We start from the raw sequence: 23,467 nt of genomic DNA on the forward strand, positions 1-23,467 counted from the left end.
CAACCAATCAGCTTCTAACTGTCAGTTAGAAGCTGATTGGTTGGGAATTTTCGGCAGGATGTACCAATGGGAAAATGCTGTAAATACCCAGTTTTTGGGGTTGTACCGCATTTTCCATATATAATAAAGCCCTGGCATTACGATGGTTTTCGCTGGCATTACCCTAGAGAAACATATGGGCTTCTTTCCGCATCAGTGCTGTCCGTGGGGTCCATTCAGCGCAGATGGACTCCCAGGTCATAAACCCAGAAGTCCAGGGACCAGCGGCCATCGCAAAAAGAGCATCCTTTGCGGTACTAATAACCTATGTTACTACATATGCAATTAGTGTCGGCGCAGTGTGTGGCAGGATGTACCGTAAGAGGTTGGTACATCCCACCCTTTATCTCTTTCACTTTATCTCTCTCCAAGGTTTGATAAACCTCCCACTCTCTCTGCAAAGTACTTCCTTACTGTGGGTCAACTTTTATTTACTGGTTTGTTTGTTTTTTTGTTTTTTTTAATGTCTGTCGCTTCTATCCACATAGTGAAGGATAAAGAAGACACTCAAGTGGATTCTGAAGCTCGGCCGATGAAAGATGAAACTTTTGGGGAATACAGGTAGAAAATGATGGGTTATCCTATTACTAACGTTCTATCAGTTTAGGCAATGAAAGTCAACCATGGATTGGAAAAACACGAGGCTTTAGTATTACTTTTTCAATATATTCAGTTAAAATAAATGAATTAGCAAGTCAGCATATGTGTATTTAGAAATGTATTCCAACGTGCAGGTAATATATACAACATTGGGGGTCATTCCGAGTTGATCGCTCGCTAGCAGTTTTTAGCAGCCGTGCAAACGCTATGCCGCCTCCCACTGGGAGTGTATTTTAGCTTAGCAGAATTGCGAACGAAAGGATCGCAGAGCGGCGGCAAATTTTTTGTGCAGTTTTAGAGTAGCTCAAAACCTACTCAGCGCTTGCGATCACTTCAGACTGTTCAGTTCCTGTTTTGACATCACAAACACGCCCAGCGTTCGCCCAGCCACGCCTGTGTTTTTCCAGGCACGTCTGCGTTTTTTTCGAACACTCCCTGAAAACGGTCAGTTGACACCCAGAAACGCCCACTTCATGTCAATCACTCTGCGGCCAGAAGTGCGACTGAAAAGCTTCGCTAGACCACGTGTGAAACTACATTGTTCGTTGTAATAGTACGTTGCGCGTGCGCATTGCGCCGCATACGCATGCGCAGAAGTGCCGTTTTTTTGCCTCAACGCTGCACAGCGAACGAATGCAGCTAGCGATCAACTCGGAACGACCACCATAGTGCATAATGGGGAAGATGTATTAAGCCTGGAGAAGGGATAAAGCAGTGATAAGTGCAAGGTGATAACATACCAGCCAATCATTACGGATTTGAAAAATTACAGGAGCTGATTGGCTGGTGCGTTATCATCTTGCACTTATCACTGCTTTATCCCTTCTCCAGGCTTAATACATCTGCCTCATTATAAGAAAAATAACTTGACACGGGCTATTTAGGAGTTAAGTTTATTTTATATATCTTAATTAGATCAAATGAATAATAGATTTTTTCATGACACATGTCAAGAAGGAAGACTGTTTCTGGTGTAATTACACCAGATTTTGCTTTTTTTATTATGCAAGGAAGAACAGACTTTCTGGACACCTGCTGCAGATTATTATGCAAATATTACTTGCGTCTTAGGAGTTGGCAATGATTGTGTGCAACCACAAGTGTGTGGGGGGAACAGAACAAGATGAATGCAGTCTTGTTTCCAGGCCATTTTAAACTGAACAACAACCATCGCACCATCCAAATTACAGATTTATGTAAATGTACATAAGCCACAGCACCTATTTTTAGACACATTAATTAAGAATGGCTGAAATTCTGTTTACAACATTGATTTAATAGAAACATGGAAATACACAATGATCGTTACAGCCACAAAGTATAGAAATATAGAGCTACACCATAAAGAGATAAGCACCCGGTGGCTCAGTAGCTGTTGAAGTCACAGCACGCCCTCCACAGAAAAGTTACCAGCCTGTCAAAATGACGGCAGAGCATAACAGGAATATCACTTGAGCAAAACACTTGAATTCCCCCCATAGAGGTGAGGAGCAGCTTCAGCCTTTTATTGTATAGAATCAGCACCAAGGACAGCTACCCTCCAAAGCGAAGCCTGTTATAAACTATAAATTAACGTTGGACACTGCGTCTTTCAGTGAAGTCTCTCAAAACAGTCCTCCGACACGCCCACCGGCTACGGCCATATTGTCTCCCTTCAGTCACCGCCCAGGCTCAATGCATTTCCAATCTTCCTCCCCCAGTGGTGAGCATTGGGACACATGCACATAGGGGGTCATTCCGAGATGATCGTAGCTGTGCTAAATTTAGAACAGCTACAATCATTCACACTGACATACGGGGAGACGCCCAGCACAGGGCTATCCCGCCCCGCATGTCAGTGCCGGCCCTCCCCCCCGCAGAAGTGCAAAGGCATCGCACAGCGACGATGTCTTTGCACTTCAAGAGTAGCTCCCGACCAGCGCAACTTTAGCGTGCTGGCCGGGAGCTACTCAACGCTCCCCGGCCCGCCCCCCGTCCGCGTTGGCCGGACCACGCCCACGAAACGGCGGGCAAACACCGCCGTGCCACCCCCCCCCCCCCATTTCCCCCCGCCCTGCCCAGCGACCAGACACTGCGGCGCTGACGCATGCGCAGTTCTGACCCGATCGCACCGCTGCAATAAACTGCAGCGCGTGATCTGGTCAGAATGACCCCCATTGTGTCTAGGGCGCTTGCGTCCGATGTTTTACAAGCATCCACCTCTTATTTAGCCCCATGTCACAGTATTTCATTACATGCTTTGTGTGCTGCCATATACACTTTTTGCACTTGATGTTCAACATTACGATACTGTGCTCACATACTGCACTCTGGCCATTTATAGACCACATGGCAGGTTTGTGGTGCAGTCTTATATACACTGTAAATAATACTTTCTTAAAAAAATACCCCTGCCACTGAAAAGTTAAACAAATAGAACAGTATCCCAATACATACTGTATGTATTTCAGTTTATCAAAGAACTGATATCTGTTTTACCTTATTTTCCTAGACACTGTTACTGTGTAAGTCTGGCACTGCCAATTCCAAGTCACGAAGGGGGACATGTATCAAACCTTCCAAAAAGGACAGGTGGAGAAGCTGCCCAAGCCAACCAATCATATTCTACCTATCATTTTATAGAATGTGCTTGATAAATGATAACGACAAGCTGATTGGTTGCTATGGGCAACTCCACTTATTTTCTTTAAGAGGTTGGATACATCTTAATTAATCTTGATGCTCTGCATCAATGTTCACTCTACACACTGCCCGCAGGACTTGTTTCAGTTATTTCCCAAGTATGGCCACCCGCTTTGGCGTAACCCCCTCCCCCTCAAAGTGCACATTGAGCCCCACTCCTCCTTACAGCCAATTATGTGCCGTTAAAAGACCCTCTGCCTTCCGTATCTTTGCTGAGTGCTGTCAAATTCTGCAGTGAACATCTCAGACAGAGAGTACAGTATTATTTAAAAACAACGGCTCAGATTTATCAAGCCTCGGAGAGTGATAAATAGCACGTTGGTAAAGTACCAACCAATCAGCTCACAGCTGTTATGTTACAGGCTGTGTTTGAAAAATGACAGGAGCTGATTGGTTGGTACTTTATCACCGTGCAATTTATCACTCTCCAAGACTTGATAAATCTGGGCCTATATGTCTTTAACTCAGTCAGTAAAGGGCTTGGGAAGAAGCCAATACAGAGTTTGCATCCCATGGGGGAAACGTAATAGGGTGTGAGAATCAGAAAGCGAGAGATTTTGGGAGAGTTCTGGGTTTTTTAAAGTGGCAATCATTTATATGGCAAAACCAGGTTGATTTTGCCATATAAATGATTGCCACTTTAAAAAAAAAACAGAACTCTCCCAAAATCTCTTACATTCTGATTCTCACACCCTATTACATTCCACCCCCAGATGTTTATAGATACGGCTGCAGGGCTGTTGCCCACATGTACTGTTTGCGTGTGATTGGTGTGACTGACCTTATGCATTCGTTCTCCACTCTCTCGTTCACGCTGCCCATCAGATCTCTGGAGAGGTAAGCTGCTCTCACACGGTACAGTTCCTTCTAACAGTGATGAGTTGGGGGATGTGTTTTATTGAATTCAATTTGCACCCTTTTATGATTCAGTATACAGACCTTTTTTTTAAGCACGGATAACAGCTCCTCAGCTCTTGCTAAATTCAATCTCCCATGATGCTGCCCAGGCGCTGATTGGACAATAAAGTTGAGTGAAAGCTGCAGAGGCTGGAGGATTGAGCGTATCCCATTCCTGGCTTGAAAAAATGGCCGTATGCTGATTGAGCTGACAAATTAAATGGGAATAAATAAGTCTAAACATACAAGTTGCATTATTTTAAGCAGATATTAGTAGCATTCACAAATATATGTCGAATTTTCAGTCAGAACTTATTAGAGATGAGCGGATTCGGTTTTACTCGGATTTACTCGGTTCTCAAAATTGCATCTTATTGGCTCAAGGACGTCACGTGTTTTGGATAGCCAATAAGAAACATCTGGATAAAACCGAACTGGCGTTAATTCTGGCGTTACATCCGAACCCGCTCATCTCTAGAACTTATACATATAGGGGGGAATGTGGCAGCCTGTGACTTGCAGGTACGTGTGTGACACCGTCTGTCTGATGTTTTAAAGCGGCAACCTACAAACCAACCTAGTTTTGTCTTTTAAGCTATTGCCGCTTTAAAACGTTGGACAGATCGCCTGCATCCCCTAGGCGGATATATTTCCCCCATGGCATTGTGAATACTGCAAGACATTTTATTTCATAATGGATCAACTTGTATGTAATTTCTAGGCACCATTTAAAATTATTATTAAAAATAATAATAATAATTATTAAAAATGCAAGGCACTGAAGTTGTGACAGTGTCACCAGCACATCCCGGGAACCATGGGAACTTGCTACGTTTTGCAGTAAAGAGAGCAGCGTGCCATTTGTGAACATGGCTGTTGTCCCTGTGCATCACTTCATTTCAGTTCATAGAATGTTCCAGCAACGTACGGACGATGGTTTTGCTCAACCTGATGTCGCTCACTGATAAATAAAGAATCGCCATTATGTATGGCAGTATTGGCTGATTTAAGTACGCATAAAAACATATTGGGCCGGATGTAATGTCGTCGGGGTTGACGAAGGTGCGGGTTCCCGGGCCGAACTGGGAGGTTTTTTTAAAGCGGAAATCCTTTACAAGGCAAAACGATGCTTTGTAAATTATTGATGCTTTAAAAAAAGTCAGAATTCGGCCCGGGAACTCAGACGTCATTGCATCTGGCCCTTTAACTGTATTTTTATTAAATACACATTTGCACTTCAGTTCTGTGTAATCTGTTACGTGTTATTATTACCTGTTATTAGTGGATTATGTTGTTGATGATGATGTTATGATTAAATTAGCCGATTTTGGGCACGTTTACTGTTAAATTGTATATGTTGTATAATCTCAACATTTTCCCCACAGTTAGGGAACTACGGGGTCTATTTACTAAGACTTGGATGGAGATAAAGTACCAGCCAATCAGTGTCTAACTACCATGTCACAGGCTAGGTTTGTAAAATGACAGTTAGAAGCTGATTGGCTGGCACTTTATCTCTGTCCACTTTATCTCCATCCAGGGCTTAGTAAATAAGACAGACTGCGGATTTTGATGTCACCGCAAAGTGTCAACTTTTGATATCAAGGACCTTTAAAGAATAGGCAGGAGATGTATCAAGCCTTCTAAAGAGTGGCAAAGTTGCCCTTAGCAACGAATAAGCTTCTACCTGTCATTTTATAGAATGTACTTTATGAAGGCTAGCTATAGGCTAATTGGTTGCTATGGGCAACACCTCTATTGGTCCACTTCTCCACTCTTTGGAACGTTTTATAGAGCTCCCCCTAAGTTATTTAAAGCAGGCATGTCCAAACTGTGGCCCTCCAGCTGTTGAGAAACTACACATCCCAGCATGCCCTGACACAGCTTTAGCATTCTCTGACAGCAAAACTGTGTCAGGGCATGCTGGGATATGTAGTTTCACAACAGCTGGAGGGCCGCAGTTTGGACATGCCTGATTTAAAGGAATGAAGGATTCTGCAGGATAGAACAGAGCTTTTTCTTTAAATTGTAATAGCTAGAATTAAACTGATTCATTTTTCTTTTCACAGATTTATATGTATAATAAAAAGCTTGGCAGAATTTAAATCATGGCACGCAGTGTATTTTTAATATAAAGTTAAAATTTTATGTCTCTTGAAATAAAGGAAAGACGAAGGAAACCTTACTTTCTTGGGTAGTATTATGGATAGTGGAGAGATAAATGAGTAGCTTATAGGGAAAAAGGGTAACAAAGTGAATTTAATGTACTGTAGGTGGGAAGTAAATCTGGATGTACAGGATGAACCATTAGGGTTTTAATTGGCGGAGTAACCATCAATGGTCACTGGTTTTTACCATAGGGGTAGAACAATTGATGGTTAAACCATTGATGGTTCTTAGCCCATATGTGCAGATTGAAGTTGACACAGACACGCATTCGCAAAATAGAAAAGTGATTGGATTTTTACCATCAGACCCCATTGATTATAAAAACCATCGACCATGAGGAGGAAGCCATCAATGGTTTTCAAACATCGATGGTCAATGGCCAACCCGAGTTATGACATAAAGGGCCTTTCTCAGTTTTGAAGAAATCAGCCATGTCATTAGAATAAAGATAATTTAGCATTGTATATGACCGGGGCCTATGCACTGTTGTCTGCTTGCATGCTCATTATATACAGTACGTGTCATTCAGCTAGTCTCATGTCTGTCATTGTTCTGTGTGACCGCCACTGTTGTTTGTCTCTTCTGTTAACAGCAGTACGTTCTTTAGAAATAGGTAAAATGTCATCTACTGCTTCCTCTACCATCCTTCTGCATGTGCCCGTGTCTTGTTCTGCTTCTGAATGCAGGATTACCTTGTCATATTTCTAATAGGTATAGTGCTGGTGTATAATAATGTAATTCTGCACACTACTGGTAACGTATAACATGCACTAGCCTAGGGTGCACTAACCGTATAGTGATGATGTATAATAACGTTATTCTGCACCCTACTGGTAATGTATAACATGCACTAGCCTAGTGTGCACTAACCGTATTGTGCTAGTGTATAATAATGTCATTCTGCACACTACTGGTAACGTATAACATGCACTAGCCTAGTGTGCACTAACCGTATAGTGATGATGTATAATAACGTTATTCTGCACCCTACTGGTAATGTATAACATGCACTAGCCTAGTGTGCACTAACCGTATAGTGATGATGTATAATAACGTTATTCTGCACACTACTGGTAACGTATGACATGCACTAGCCTATTGTGCACTAACCGTATAGTGTTGGTGTATAATAACGTTATTCTGCACCCTACTGGTAACGTATAACATGCACTAGCCTAGTGTGCACTAACCGTATAGTGCTGGTGTATAATAACGTTATTCTGCACACTACTGGTAATGTATACCATGGACTATCCTAGTGTGCACTAACCATATTGTGCTGATGTATAATAACATTATTCTGCACACTACTGGTAATGTATAACATGGACTAGCCTAGTGTGCACTAACCGTATTGTGCTGGTGTATAATAATGTCATTCTGCACACTACTGGTAACGTATAACATGCACTAGCCTAGTGTGCACTAACCGTATAGTGCTGATGTATAATAACATCATTCTGCACACTACTGGTAATGTATAACATGGACTATCCTAGTATGCACTAACCGTATTGTGCTGGTGTATAATAACGTCATTCTGCACACTACTAGTAATGTATAACATGGACTATCCTAGTGTGCACTAATCCATATTGTGCTGGTGTATAATAACGTCATTCTGCACACCACTGGTAATGTATAACATGGACTATCCTAGTGTGCACTAACCATATTGTGCTGGTGTATAATAACATCATTCTGCACACTACTGGTAATGTATAACATGGACTATCCTAGTGTGCACTAACCGTATTGTGCTGGTGTATAATAACATCATTCTGCACACTACTGGTAATGTATAACATGCACTAGCCTAGTGTGCATTAACCGTATTGTGCTGGTGAATAATAACGTCATTCTGCACACTACTAGTAATGTATAACATGGACTATCCTAGTGTGCACTAACCGTATTGTGCTGGTGTATAATAACGTCATTCTGCACACTACTGGTAATGTATAACATGGACTATCCTAGTGTGCACTAATCCATATTGTGCTGGTGTATAATAACGTCATTCTGCACACTACTGGTAATGTATAACATGGACTATCCTAGTATGCACTAACCGTATTGTGCTGGTGTATAATAACATCATTCTGCACACTACTGGTAACGTATAACATGCACTAGCCTAGTGTGCACTAACCGTATTGTGCTGGTGTATAATAACGTCATTCTGCACACTACTGGTAATGTATAACATGGACTATCCTAGTATGCACTAACTGTATTGTGCTGGTGTATAATAACATCATTCTGCACACTACTGGTAATGTATAACATGGACTATCCTAGTATGCACTAACCGTATTGTGCTGGTGTATAATAACATCATTCTGCACACTACTGGTAATGTATAACATGCACTAGCCTAGTGTGCACTAACCGTATAGTGCTGATGTATAATAACATTGTTCTGCACACTACTGGTAACGTATAACATGCACTAGCCTAGTGTGCACTAACCGTATTGTGCTGGTGTGTAATAACATCATTCTGCACACTACTGGTAATGTATAACATGCACTAGCCTAGTGTGCACTAACCGTATAGTGCTGATGTATAATAACATTGTTCTGCACACTACTGGTAACGTATAACATGCACTAGCCTAGTGTGCACTAACCGTATTGTGCTGGTGTGTAATAACATCATTCTGCACACTACTGGTAATGTATATCATGCACTAGCCTATTGTGCACTAACCGTATTTTGCTGGTGTATAATAACGTCATTCTGCACACTACTGGTAATGTATAGCATGCACTAGCCTTGTGTGCACTAACCGTATTGTGCTGATGTATAATAACATTGTTCTGCACACTACTGGTAACATATAATGGCCCTCATTCCGAGTTGTTCGCTTGTTAGTTTTTTTTCGCAACGGAGCGATTAGTCGCAAACTGCGCATGCGCAATGTTCGCAGTGCGCCTGCGCCAAGTAAATTTGCTAAAAAGTTTGGTATTTTTCTCACGGCCTAACGAAGAAATTTCATCGTTCTGGTGATCGTAGTGTGATTGACAGGAAGTGGGTGTTTCTGGGCGGAAACTGGACGTTTTATGGGTGTGTGCAAAAAAACGCTTGCGTTTCTGGGAAAAACGCGGGAGTGTCTGAAGAAACGGGGGAGTGTCTGGGCGAACGCAGGGTGTGTTTGTGACGTCAAACCAGGAACAAAACTGACTGAACTGATCGCAGTGTAGGAGTAAGTCTCGAGCTACTCAGAAACTGCTAAGAAATTTCTATTCGCAATTCTGCTAATCTTTCGTTCGCTATTCTGCTATGCTAAAGATACACTCTCAGTAGGCGGTGGCTTAGCGTGTGCAATGCTGCTAAAAGCAGCTAGCGAGCGAACAATTCGGAATGAGGGCCAATATGCACTAGCCTAGTATGCACTAACCGTATTGTGCTGGTGTATAATAACACCATTCTGCACACTACTGGTAACATATAACATGCACTAGCCTAGTGTGCCCTAACCGTATTGTGCTGGTGTATAATAACGTTATTCTCCACACTACTGGTAATGTATAACATGCACTACCCTAGTGTGCACTAACCGTATTGTGCTGGTGTATAATAATGTCATTCTGTACACTACTGGTAATGTATAACATGCACTACCCTAGTGTGCACTAACCATATTGTGCTGGTGTATAATAATGTCATTCTGTACACTACTGGTAATGTATAACATGCGCTACCCTAGTGTGCACTAACCGTATTGTGCTGGTGTATAATAATGTCATTCTGTACACTACTGGTAATGTATAACATGAACTAGCCTATTGTGCACTAACCGTATTGTGCTGGTGTGTAATAACATAATTCTGCACACTACTGGTAACTTATAACATGCACTAGATTAGTGTGCACTAACCCATATTGTGCTGGTGTATAATAACATCATTCTGCACACTACTGGTAACTTATAACATGCACTAGATTAGTGTGCACTAACCCATATTGTGCTGGTGTATAATAACACCATTCTGCACACTACTGGTAACTTATAACATGCACTAGATTAGTGTGCACTAACCGTATTGTGCTGGTGTATAATAACATTATTCTGCACACTACTGGTACTGTATAACATACACTAGCCTAGTGTGCACTAAACCATATTGTGCTGGTGTATAGTAACGTCATTCCGCACACTACTGGTAACGTATACCGGCCCCCATTCCGAGTTGTTCGCTCGCTAGCTGATTTTAGCATCATTGCACACGCTAGGCCGCCGCCCTCTGGGAGTGAATCTTAGCTTAGCAGAATAGCGAACGAAAGATTAGCAGAACTGCTACTAAATAATTCCTTACAGTGTCTGAGTAGCTCCAGACCTACTCCTAGATTGCGATCACCTCAGTCCGTTTAGTTCCTGGTTTGACGTCACAAACACACCCTGCGTTCGGCCAGCCACTCCCCCGTTTCTCCAGACACTCCCGCGTTTTTCCCTGACACGCCTGCGTTTTTTAGCACACTCCCGGAAAACGCTCAGTTACCACCCAGAAACGCCCCTTTCCTGTCAATCACTCACTGATCAGCAGTGCGACTGAAAAGCGCCGCACGAACACCAGCAAATCTACTAAGTTTTGTCTTAAATAACTAAGCGCATGCGCGCTGCGTACCATGCGCATTTAGCAACCAATCGCAGCATAGCGAAAATCAGCAACGAGCGAACAACTCGGAATGACCACCAACATGCACTAGCCTAGTGTGCACTAAACCGTATTGTGCTGGTGTATAATAACGTCATTCTGCACACTACTGGTAATGTATAACATGCACTAGCCTAGTGTGCACTAACCATATTGTGCTGATGTATAATAACGTTATTCTGCACACTACTGGTAATGTATAACATGCACTAGCCTAGTGTGCACTAACCGTATTGTGCTGGTGTATAATAATATCATTCTGCACACTACTGGTAATGTATAACATGGACTATCCTAGTATGCACTAAACTGTATTGTGCTGGTGTATAATAATGTAATTCTGCACACTACTGGTAATGTATAACATGCACTAGCCTAGTGTGCACTAACCGTATAGTGCTGGTGTATAATAATGTCATTCTGCACACTACTGGTAATGTATAGCATGCACTAGCCTAGTGTGCACTAACCGTATTGTGCTGGTGTATAATAATGTCATTCTGCACACTACTGGTAATGTATAACATGCACTAGCCTAGTGTGCAGGAACCGTATTGTGCTGGTGTATAATAATGTCATTCTGCACACTACTGGTAATGTATAACATGCACTAGCCTATTGTGCACTAACCGTATAGTGCTGGTGTATAATAATACCATTCTGCACACTACTGGTAATGTATAATGGTGGTCATTCCGAGTTGTTCGCTCGGTCATTTTCTTCGCATCGCAGCGATTTTCCGCTAACAGCGCATGCGCAATGTTCGCACTGCGACTGCGCCAAGTAAATTTGCTATGCAGTTAGGTATTTTACTCACGGCATTACGAGGTTTTTTCTTCGTTCTGGTGATCGTAATGTGATTGACAGGAAGTGGGTGTTTCTGGGCGGAAACTGGCCATTTTATGGGAGTGTGTGAAAAAACGCTACCGTTTCTGGGAAAAACGCGGGAGTGGCTGGAGAAACGGAGGAGTGTCTGGGCGAACGCTGGGTGTGTTTGTGACGTCAAACCAGGAACGACAAGCACTGAACTGATCGCACTGGCAGAGTAAGTCTCGAGCTACTCAGAAACTGCACAGAGAAGTCTTTTCGCAATATTGCGAATCTTTCGTTCGCAATTTTGCTAAGCTAAGATTCACTCCCAGTAGGCGGCGACTTAGCGTGTGCAAAGCTGCTAAAAGCAGCTTGCGAGCGAACAACTCGGAATGAGGGCCAATATGCACTAGCCTAGTTTGCACGAACCGTATTGTTCTGGTGTATAATAATACCATTCTGCGCACTACTGGTAACGTATAACATGCACTAGCCTAGTGTGCAGTAACCGTATTGTTCTGGTGTATAATAACGTCATTCTGCACACTACTGGTAACGTATAACATGCACTAGCCTAGTGTGCACTAACCGTATTGTGCTGGTGTATAATAACATCATTCTGTACACTACTGGTAATGTATAACATGCACTAGCCTAGTGTGCAGGAACCGTATTGTGCTGGTGTATAATAACATCATTCCGCACACTACTGGTAATGTATAACATGCACTAGCCTAGTGTGCACTAACCGTATTGTGCTGGTGTATAATAATGTCATTCTGCACACTACTGGTAATGTATAACATGGACTATCCTAGTGTGCACTAACCGTATAGTGCTGGTGTATAATAATGTCATTCTGCACACTACTGGTAATGTATAACATGCACTAGCCTAGTGTGCACTAACCGTATAGTGCTGGTGTATAATAATGTCATTCTGCACTCTACTAGTAACGTATAACATGCACTAGCCTAGTGTGCACCAAACCGTATTGTGCTGGTGTATAATAATGTCATTCTGCACACTACTGGTAATGTATAACATGCACTAGCCTAGTGTGCAGGAACCGTATTGTGCTGGTGTATAATAACGTCATTCTGCACACTACTGGTAATGTATAACATTCACTAGCCTAGTGTGCACTAACCGTATAGTGCTGGTGTATAATAACATCATTCTGCACACTACTGGTAATGTATAACATGCACTAGCCTAGTATGCACCAAACCGTATTGTGCTGGTGTATAATATGTCATTCTGCACACTACTGGTAATGTATAACATTCACTAGCCTAGTGTGCAGTAAACCATATTGTGCTGGTGTATAATAACGTCATTCTGCACACTACTGGTAATGTATAACATGCACTAGCCTAATGTGCACTAACCATATTGTGCTGGTGTATAATAACGTCATTCTGCACACTACTGGTAATGTATAACATGCACTAGCCTAGTGTGCACTAACCGTATTGTGCTGGTGTATAATAACGTCATTCTGCACACTACTGGTAATGTATAACATGCACTAGCCTAGTGTGCACTAACCGTATTGTGCTGGTGTATAATAACGTCATTCTGCACACTACTGGTAATGTATAACATGCACTAGCCTAGTGTGCACTAACTGTATTGTGCTGGTGTATAATAACGTCATTCTGCACACTACTGGTAATGTATAACATGCACTAGCCTAGTGTGCACTAACCGTATTGTGCTGGTGTATAATAACGTCATTCTGCACACTACTGGTAATGTATAACATGCACTAGCCTAGTGTGCAGGAACCGTATTGTGCTGGTGTATAATAACATCATTCCGCACACTACTGGTAATGTATAACATTCACTAGCCTAGTGTGCACTAACCGTATAGTGCTGGTGTATAATAACGTCATTCTGCACACTACTGGTAATGTATAACATGCACTAGCCTAGTGTGCACTAACCGTATTGTGCTGGTGTATAATAATGTCATTCTGCACACTACTGGTAATGTATAACATGGACTATCCTAGTGTGCACTAACCGTATAGTGATGATGTATAATAACGTTATTCTGCACTCTACTAGTAACGTATAACGGCCCTCATTCCGAGTTGATCGGTCGCAAGGCGAATTTAGCAGAGTTACACACGCTAAGCCGCCGCCTACTGGGAGTGAATCTTAGCTTCTTAAAATTGCGACCGATGTATTCGCAATAATGCGATTACTAACTACTTAGCAGTTTCAGAGTAGCTCCAGACTTACTCTGCCTGTGCGATCATTTCAGTGCTTGTCGTTCCTGGTTGACGTCACAAACACACCCAGCGTTCGCCCAGGCACTCCCACCGTTTCTCCGGCCACTCCTGCGTTTTTTCCGGAAACGGTAGCGTTTTCAGCCACACGCCCCTGAAACGCCGTGTTTCCGCCCAGTAACACCCATTTCCTGTCAATCACATTACGATCGCCGGAGCGAAGAAAAAGCCGTGAGTAAAAATACTTTCTTCATAGTAAAGTTACTTGACGCAGTCGCAGTGCGAACATTGCGCATGCGTACTAAGCGGATTTTCACTGCGATGCGATGAAAAATACCGAGCGAACAACTCGGAATGAGGGCCAACATGCACTAGCCTAGTGTGCACCAAACCGTATTGTGCTGGTGTATAATAATGTCATTCTGCACACTACTGGTAATGTATAACATGCACTAGCCTAGTGTGCAGGAACCGTATTGTGCTGGTGTATAATAACGTCATTCTGCACACTACTGGTAATGTATAACATTCACTAGCCTAGTGTGCACTAACCGTATAGTGCTGGTGTATAATAACATCATTCTGCACACTACTGGTAATGTATAACATGCACTAGCCTAGTATGCACCAAACCGTATTGTGCTGGTGTATAATATGTCATTCTGCACACTACTGGTAATGTATAACATTCACTAGCCTAGTGTGCAGTAAACCATATTGTACTGGTGTATAATAACGTCATTCTGCACACTACTGGTAATGTATAACATGCACTAGCCTAATGTGCACTAACCATATTGTGCTGGTGTATAATAACGTCATTCTGCACACTACTGGTAATGTATAACATGCACTAGCCTAGTGTGCACTAACCGTATTGTGCTGGTGTATAATAACGTCATTCTGCACACTACTGGTAATGTATAACATGCACTAGCCTAGTGTGCACTAACCGTATTGTACTGGTGTATAATAATGTCGTTCTGCACATTAGGCACGTCCCCCATAAGCGGAGACAGGAAGTAATATAAAGCCACCGGCATGTTGTCAGGGACACCCCCTGGCCCTGCATCATGTGCCCTCTTCATGGCTTTTGCTGGAGGATACATGTAAAGAGGCCTTCTGGTAAGGCGCTCGTTTTTCTAGTCCCACTTTATATTTTGAGAAAGGGGGAGCGTTTAACCAGAATCTCCAACACCACCTCACTGACTCATCCTCCACAGCCCACAGTGCTGACTGTGCAAACAATAAACCTTTCTCTTGTATCTTACATATGTAGGAGGTGGGCTCCTCGGGGGCGGTCTTTTATAAAGACATTGACCTCCAGGATTCTGATAGGTCAGATAGGGAAAGGTGATAACTAGCAGTGAGCAAATACCAACTTCCCAGCCAAGAAGTATAAATGATCCATCGGAACGATCCATGTTACCTAAGCAAAAGCATGCTTGTCCATAGATGAAGTGTTACACTTTTACAGATTTGAAAAATGACACTTAGGAGCTGATTGGCTGATGCGGTATCACCTTGCACTTATCACTGCTTTATCACTTCTTTATCTCTTCTCCAGGCTTAATACATCTGCCCCACTGTGCCTTACTCGGCTTTGCCAGTCACGCACTTGCGCTGCATTGGAAGCCTGGACTTGTGCTTTCAGTTGTAGATTTAATAATAAAAAAAAGAAATATTATTAAAATTAAAAATCTAAAAATCTTACAAGAAATTGCTTTCTTTTAACAACAAAGCATTTTTCTGTCCTGACCCCCGGCTACTGCCAACGTGAGATGACAGTGGTGATCGTAGGGCAAGTCATTAGTTAAGTAGGCAGCACAATTAAACAGTTATACTGGATTTCCCCAGCGATGGTTACTGCCAGTTATACTCCCCAGTAGGCATCATTGGCAGAACCCTTTACTAACTAGAAATAAACCCTCTCTCTGGCACCGGAGATAGGACTTCTATAGCTATGATAAATAAAGCCCTTTCAGTTTTTTGTATCACTGGCCCAGGGGCGCCGAGATGGGGGTGAGACATATACTTATTACCCAGATATGGGCTTGTCGGTGGGGGCTGGGTTAGTTGCTAAGGTGGATCTAGTCGCCCTCTGCTGCCGCCAGGAAAAAAAAGTCTGATTTTTTTTTTGAGGAGGTGTGGCCACGCCTCCCCAGATTTGGCCACACCTCCTTCAATACTCAGGCCCGCGGCCACTCTTGGTTGTCCAGCACTGAGTCCCCAAAGGAATAGCTTGAAATGCAAGTACATTAGTACTATGAGTGAGAATCTGCCTACTGCAACACTTACATAAATATACTTCACGTTGTATAGATGTTTTATTCATGCTGAATATACAACATAATCTGAATACTAGTGTCTAAATAGTGGAAGAGTTAATGGTAACATTGGTGAGATTGCATTTGACTGAGTTTTTACTGTGCTGCATCCTCATTTTTGGTTTGTTTCCGAGCATGGTTCCTATTGGCCAGACCTTGTACACGCCTTTTGCTATGTCTCCCAGGGTCTTGTAGCTTGTGTCTCCTGCATATTTTTCCCACCCATGTCATACAGTACCTACCTCTGCACCTAGAGCACTTACCACAGGTAGTTCCCTCGTAACCTACATTGTAGCGATACGTTACTAATCTGGGTATTCAGCATGAGCTGCATTTTCCTACAGATCGTTTGAGCCTGTTAGACACGTAACACGTTAAAAGGCTTTCCACCGTCATTCGATTGTAAGCTGTTGGCTTGGATCTGCCTTCCAGCAAGTCTATCTAAATATTGCCTTCTCCGTATAGTTTGCATTTGTTTGTTTTTTATTTATCTATTTGTGTCGTCTGACAGCAGTCCTGGGTTTGACACATGGTTGAGTACAACTGAAGAGAGCACAGCAGATCTGTGTCATATCCAAGGGCAACAACAATGGCCTATTCTGCCAGTTGACATAATTAAATGAAGTAAAGGCGAAAATGTCTGCTATAAATCTAAAGCAAAGTATAGAGTAAAAATTGCAGGAAGGTGGATCCAACTGATAAATGAAAGTCATCTGATGGTGTCCAACTGCTTTAAATTGTGGGGATGGGGGGGAATAAAAGAAAATGTTGACCAGAAATCATTTTCTTTTTCTTCTTCCCTTTTATTTTATTTTGAATCCAGCGACAATGATGAAAAGCCGTTCACCAGCAGCCATCCTTCCCTCAATGGAGATGTAAAACCTCTCGGAAGTGATGACAGCTTGGCCGATTACGGTGGAAGCGTGGATGTGCAGTTTAATGAGGATGGCTCCTTCATTGGCCAGTACAGTGGCAAAAAGGAAAAGGAAGCAGCAGGAGGCAATGACAGCTCCGGTGCAACCTCACCGGTTAACCCCAACGTCCCAATTGAGTAACGAAACACATTTTTGAAAGAGGAAGGTTTTAGGGGCTACATTTAGGATGAACATCAAGGGGGGACGGGGGGCAGTGGGAAGAACGTGATGGATCTGGAGAATTTATTTTTTGCTTGCAAACCTATTTGCCAATTTTGGTGCCGGAGTGGCAAGTATATTATGTTGTAAGTCTCTCTTGCACCAAATGGTTTGAACTGCTGTACGTTGTTGGACTGCAACTCCATGACTTGTGTGCTTAGCAATCAAAACCGTACAAGAGGAGAAAACGGACTGGTCCTAACGGTTACTGCAGCGAACGGGTACCAGTGTTTTCATTTTATTTAAGAAAAAGCGAATGGAAGGAAAAAGGTTAAAAATATAAAACAGAAAAAAAAACCATGATGATGGACGTATGTATGCTAAAAAAATACAGAAAAAAAAAGAAAAACCAAAGGAAGAAGAAAAAAAAAGATTAAAAAAAACGCATTTCTCTCTCACGCCAAGTCTCGCATTCACACAGGACCTGTGTTACTTTTCTATGGTGTCTTTACTTTGTAATGTTCTCTTTCAGTGTGTTTGTGGTCCACCACAAGGGGGTCCACCAGCTCTGTGGGTCTCGTTACCGGAGCGTGGCTTGCCAAAAAATTACACAAAAAAAAAACGACAAAAAAAATAATAATACTGATGAAACCTGAACAATATTATGCATATGTGTGCTTTTTCCAACACGGCAAAAACTTTCTGTAATCCTAGCCATTCTCATTTACTGTAACTTCTATGCCATCTGTCAATCATTGAACCAGATTCTGGGACTATGGCAAATTCCCTCGCTCTTGCAATCGCTAAAAGTTCCCCCAGAAGAAGAAAGGAGTAAATAAATAAAGTATTATTTTTTTATGCTGTTTAGTTCACAGCTTCTCGGTTGGCAGAGAGGGGGCGTAACAGTCCACATGTCAGTGGTGATAAAGACCCATCTGACTTTCATCGTGGCCTCTCTTTTGTAGTAGAGAAGATACATATAACATATCACAATATTCCAGTGAGTAGTTTAAATGTAGTGGTAAGTAGCAATTTTTATACAACATAAATGCTCTTGTAATAATGTGGTGCAAATACGGTAGTAACGGTATGTTGTAGACCACAGCAATCTAATTGGTTGACTTCTCAAAGTTGCATCACATTATTATATAAGAGTTATAGTCTTATTCAGCAACCCTACGTGCAGTTCCTCTCTGCATGGTGTGCTTCTCAGGAGCAATGATGGTAACAAACCAACTTAACCCCCTCTGTTAGCATAGAGACCTGCAATACATTATTCTCTAAGACTGGTTGCAAGTTGTCCCTGAAACAAAGGGGTCCAGCCATTTGATTACAGGGTTTATTGCATGCTCGGTGCGGAAGTGATAAGCAGCTGTTGGAGAAGTTGAATATAGACAAGTGTAAATCTCACCGGTCTTTCGGAGTATGAGTGCACTTCTTTTCCTTAGGATGCCAGGACCAAATTTCCTTGTTTCCCATTGTCTTTTCTCAGGGGTAGGTACAGCATAATGGCTAAGGTGCTTATCTGGGGAATCCATCCCAGTCACCTTATCTCCCTGTGCCTCAGGGTCTCCTCCCTGTGACTCATTCTTACCCACTGTCCCCAGGTTTCTGCAGGAACGTGCAACAGTGTTTCCACCTCAAAGGTGGCTGCCTGGAGCCCTCAGCAGAACATCTCCAGACAGAAGGGCTCTGTACGTGTAGAGGGTGTCATTCTCTTCCACTGCGTAACCACCACCCCTGTCTGTTATCACCATTAACTGCGGATGTTAGATTTTGTTTTCTTTTTTGGTGTGGAAAGGGAGGTGGAAGGTGCGTTAAAGCCGTAACAATATATTAGCTGACAGTGCCAGGAAAAATTTTAAAATAAGATGTTTTGTTATGTGAGTGGTTGTATCACCTTGCCATGATAGAGTAGATGACATGATTGATGATAAGTACTAATAAGTCATCTGAAGGTCTCCTCAATCCATCAATGGTCCAGAAGTTTCATGACATACGTCAGTTAATCAGTCTGGGCGCTCAAACTCCAGGTTTGCTGGAACCCGTAGGTTCTCAAGAGGCACAAATTGATTATTTGTGATATGCAAGATCTGCTTGTGCATAGAAGGATTGTCCTCAAGGTCTTACATCTTACAGTGATGGTTCTCCAACTGTCCCTAAATAATAACTTTCATGAGACCAGGCCACTGACTAGCTGGCCGATATTCAACACATCGATAACGAACAGTTGGGCCTTTCCTTCTTGTATTGCCAGTTGGTAATAAAGTAAAACTGAGTGAGACGTTTTGGCCATTATAAACCAGTACAGATATCACTAGTTTAATTTCTTTTTTGTTTGTCTTATAACAAACGCCACTCTGAATTAGCTTAGTTGCATGAGACTTGTGAAGAATAAAATTGAACACATGAGGTAAAATATTAAATAAGAAATCAAAAGTATATACATACTGTATATTAACATACTTTGAAATGTAAATGATTATATCAAGACAGACCTTTGAAAAATTCTGCTGTTCAGCCTCCTATAACTGTAGACTGTGATAAATGTGACTTCTCTCCATATTTCATCACCACAGCATTGAAAGTAATATCCAGCTGGTTTCTTAATTGCATTCTACAAAAGAGGCGTTATTATATCTTAATGCATCTTGATTGAAAATATGCTTTGCCACAGACACATATATATTACAACGTGTTTAATAACACTTTGAATACCAGTGGTATATGGGTGTACATATAATGTCCGAGAGGTACATTCTCCAAATAGATAAGTTTTGTTTCTTTTGTTTATAAGTGTTTACAATGAACTGTGTACTATAGGAAATCAGTAATGCTGAATAACACAACCAAGGATTCATAACGCTCTGTTGGGAATTTTAGGGAAATGTCATTGTCTTAAGGAGAGTGTGGAAGATTGGTCATTCAATCATGTTTCCAATATATGATTTACAGTGGTAAGCAAAGGTTGCGTTGCAATTAAATGGTTATTTTTTTGTTCACATTTCATTGTATGGTCATTGTTCTCCAACGAACCATCCAAGAGTTAACCCCCAACTGTTGCATGACAATTAGACGTTGGCTTCCAATTTTCTAAGCCATGCTCTCAAGGAATGGTGAAGCATCCTTTAGTACACTGCATTCTGTATCATTTAGTCTTAACTCTGAAATGTTTCCGAACACCGGGAGCAACTTAGAAGGAATGCCGTACAGTGGAACATTTTTCCTGGTACTGTCTGAAGAGCGTACATGAAGGATCAGGCTTGGGGGGATATTTATCCAACCTTCGAGAGAGGACAAGGGGAGGCGTTTCTCACTGTCATTTATCTAGTACAGTCTGAAAAATGCTAGCTAGAATGGGATTGGATGTTATGGGTGGCATCCAGTTGTCTTCTGTAGAAGCTTAGATAAACCTCCTCCTTGGTGCTTATTCCCCAGCTCTGACGAAGTTCATTAACACTTTTGCGGTCAGGGGTGGAGGCTGCGGGCACCCCTGGAGGTGAAGGGGTTAAAGGGAAATCGAGCAGCACCTGGGCAGGTGCAAGATGTATCTTTTTGAATGTAAATAGTGTTTCTGAAGTTTGTATCAGCCGGTAGTGTATAGGCCTCTGTAAGTCCCTGTCTATAGCTTGGTATTGTTAAAAAAAAAAAAAAAAAAAATACAAACTATATCATGATAAACACAGATTGTGTGGTGTGGTTTATTGGAGCAGTCTAACTAGTTTGTAAAAAAATAAAATAAACAAATTGCAATATAGGACTTAATATAGCACCACATACTCTTACTGTACTCTATGCATTTAGATAATGTGTGTACGGGATCACAGACGTGCGCAGAACATTTTATTAGGGTGTGCACCGCCTATTGGCACTCAAAGCAATATAAACATATGCCCCCATAGTGCCAAACATATGCCCCCACAGTGCCAGATACACATATGCCCCCAACGGTGCCTCTTACTCAATACCCCCAGCGGTGCCATATACACATATGCCCTCAGCGGTGCCAGATACTCAAATGCCCCCAGCAGTGCCAGATATTCAAATGCCCCCAGCAGTGCCAGATACACAAATGCCCCCCACGGTGCCAGATACACATGCCCCTAGTGGTGCCAGATACACAAATGCCCCCAGCGCTGCCAGATACACAAATGCCCCCAGCGGTGCCAGATACACAAATGCCCCCAGCGGTGCAAGATACACATGCCCCTAGCAGTGCCAAATACATATGCCCCCAGTGGTGCCAGATATACTTATGCCCCCAGCGATGCCAGATACATGTATGCCCCTATTTGTGCTCACCCTCCTGCTGCCAGTGCTACTGATTTCCGTCTCTGACGCTGAGGGGAGGAGAGCGCACTGCGAGTCTCTCCTGCGCCTCACTTCACAGAGTCCCTGACTCCGGCGGCCATTTGAAATATAGTGCCAGCTTGTGAGCCAATCAAAGCTCACGGGCCGGCAGCCAATCGAGCCGGTCCGCGAGCTCTGATTGGCTGACAGCCAGACACATTTTAAATGACTGCCTGAGACGGTAAACAGTGCGGGGCAGGAGAGACGCGCGCAGCGCTCTCCTCCCTTCAGCATCAAGAGACGGGAATCGGCAGCAGGCGTGTGTGTGTGTGGGGGTGCTGGATATTAGGGGGTGCCTGTGCGCACCAGGCACCCCCGTGCGCACGCCTATGTGTGGAGTCCGTAAGTGATCCCGGTGGACGGGATGCTGGCGGTCACAATACCGAGGTTTGTGATCCCTACAAAGGTGAGGTTAGTATTCTAACTCTCCCTCCTACCCCCTAACCCTCCCTTAGCGCAACCTAACCCTATCCTCCCCCCTGGTATCCGGTCTCTAGGTCGACCACACTTAGGTCGCCCACTATTGGCCGACATGCATTAGGTCAACAGGGGTTCTAGGTCGACATGGTCACTAGGTCGACATTTTCTAGGTTGACATGCCAAAAGGTCGACATGAGTTTTTCACAAAAATTATTTTTGAATTTTTATTTTTTTAACTTTTTTATACTTTACGATCCACGTGGACTACGATTGGGAACGGTAACCTGTGCCGAGCGCAGCGGTAGCGGATCGGTGCACTAATTGGGGTTCCCGGTCACTCTAGAAAAGAAAACGACACAATTTAAAAAAAACTACAAAAAACTCATGTCGACCTTTTGTCATGTCAATCTTGGTCATGTTGACATAATGCTTGTGTTGACCTATTTTGGGTGTCGACTTAGTTACTGTCGACCTACGTGTGGTTGACCCTATGAATCACACCCCCTCCCCCCGCAGCGCCACCCCCAGTGGTGCCTAAGCATAAATCCCCCCCCCCCTCCCCTCCCTTACCACAGCCAAACCCTAACCCTCCCGGCCATACTTACCTTCGGGATCCTGGCTGTCAGTATCATGTTGTCGGGATGCTGACCTGATTGAGATTCAACATCTGTGTTCTGATGACTGTCGGGATTCCGGTGTCGGTATTTCGGCTGCCGGGTTCCCGACAGCCGGCTTTCTGAACGTATACCGTGACTGTATATATTTATGATTATAACACTGCTTTTGTTAGAGCATACTGTATGTGCTGAAAAGAATACTGTAGAATCGTGTATTGCATCATGCATCCGGTGATACATTTGTTACTCTTATTCCCCATGTGGTTGTACTAAGAGTAACAGGCTGACATCCGAATATATCACTTATACCCCTTTCACACCACACAAATAACCCGGTATCGACCCGGCATATTGCCGGGTCGGCGTGTGGTGTGAAAGGGGCATAGCCGAAATCCCGGGTCGCCTGACCCGGCATTTCAACCCGGGAATAAAGCAGTGTTATACCCAGTGGCTGCGTAAATGGGCTTCTGGGTCGATGCGACCCGGGACCTGTTTACTAGATAGGGAGAGGCGGCGCGTAGATGATCTCATCTCCCAGCTCCGCCTCCACCTCCGCCCCCACTGCCGGCTCTGCCCCCCACTG

General features: G+C 43.0%; 1 protein-coding gene across 2 annotated transcripts in view; it reads left to right on the top strand.

Annotated features, from left to right (window-relative positions):
- L1CAM (L1 cell adhesion molecule) overlaps positions 1-21,180 on the top strand; it is a 290,338-nt gene extending 269,158 nt beyond the window's left edge. For both annotated transcript variants that reach the window (XM_063936291.1, XM_063936292.1), the window contains 2 exons: positions 528-600; positions 17,248-21,180. In XM_063936291.1, coding sequence (XP_063792361.1) covers positions 528-600; positions 17,248-17,479 — 305 coding nt within the window. In that variant the 3' untranslated portion in view covers positions 17,480-21,180. The remainder of the gene's footprint in view (positions 1-527; positions 601-17,247) is intronic.
- Positions 21,181-23,467: the final 2,287 nt, after the last annotated feature.

This window comes from Pseudophryne corroboree, chromosome 8, assembly GCF_028390025.1.
Source record: "Pseudophryne corroboree isolate aPseCor3 chromosome 8, aPseCor3.hap2, whole genome shotgun sequence".
Classification (NCBI taxonomy): domain Eukaryota; kingdom Metazoa; phylum Chordata; class Amphibia; order Anura; family Myobatrachidae; genus Pseudophryne; species Pseudophryne corroboree.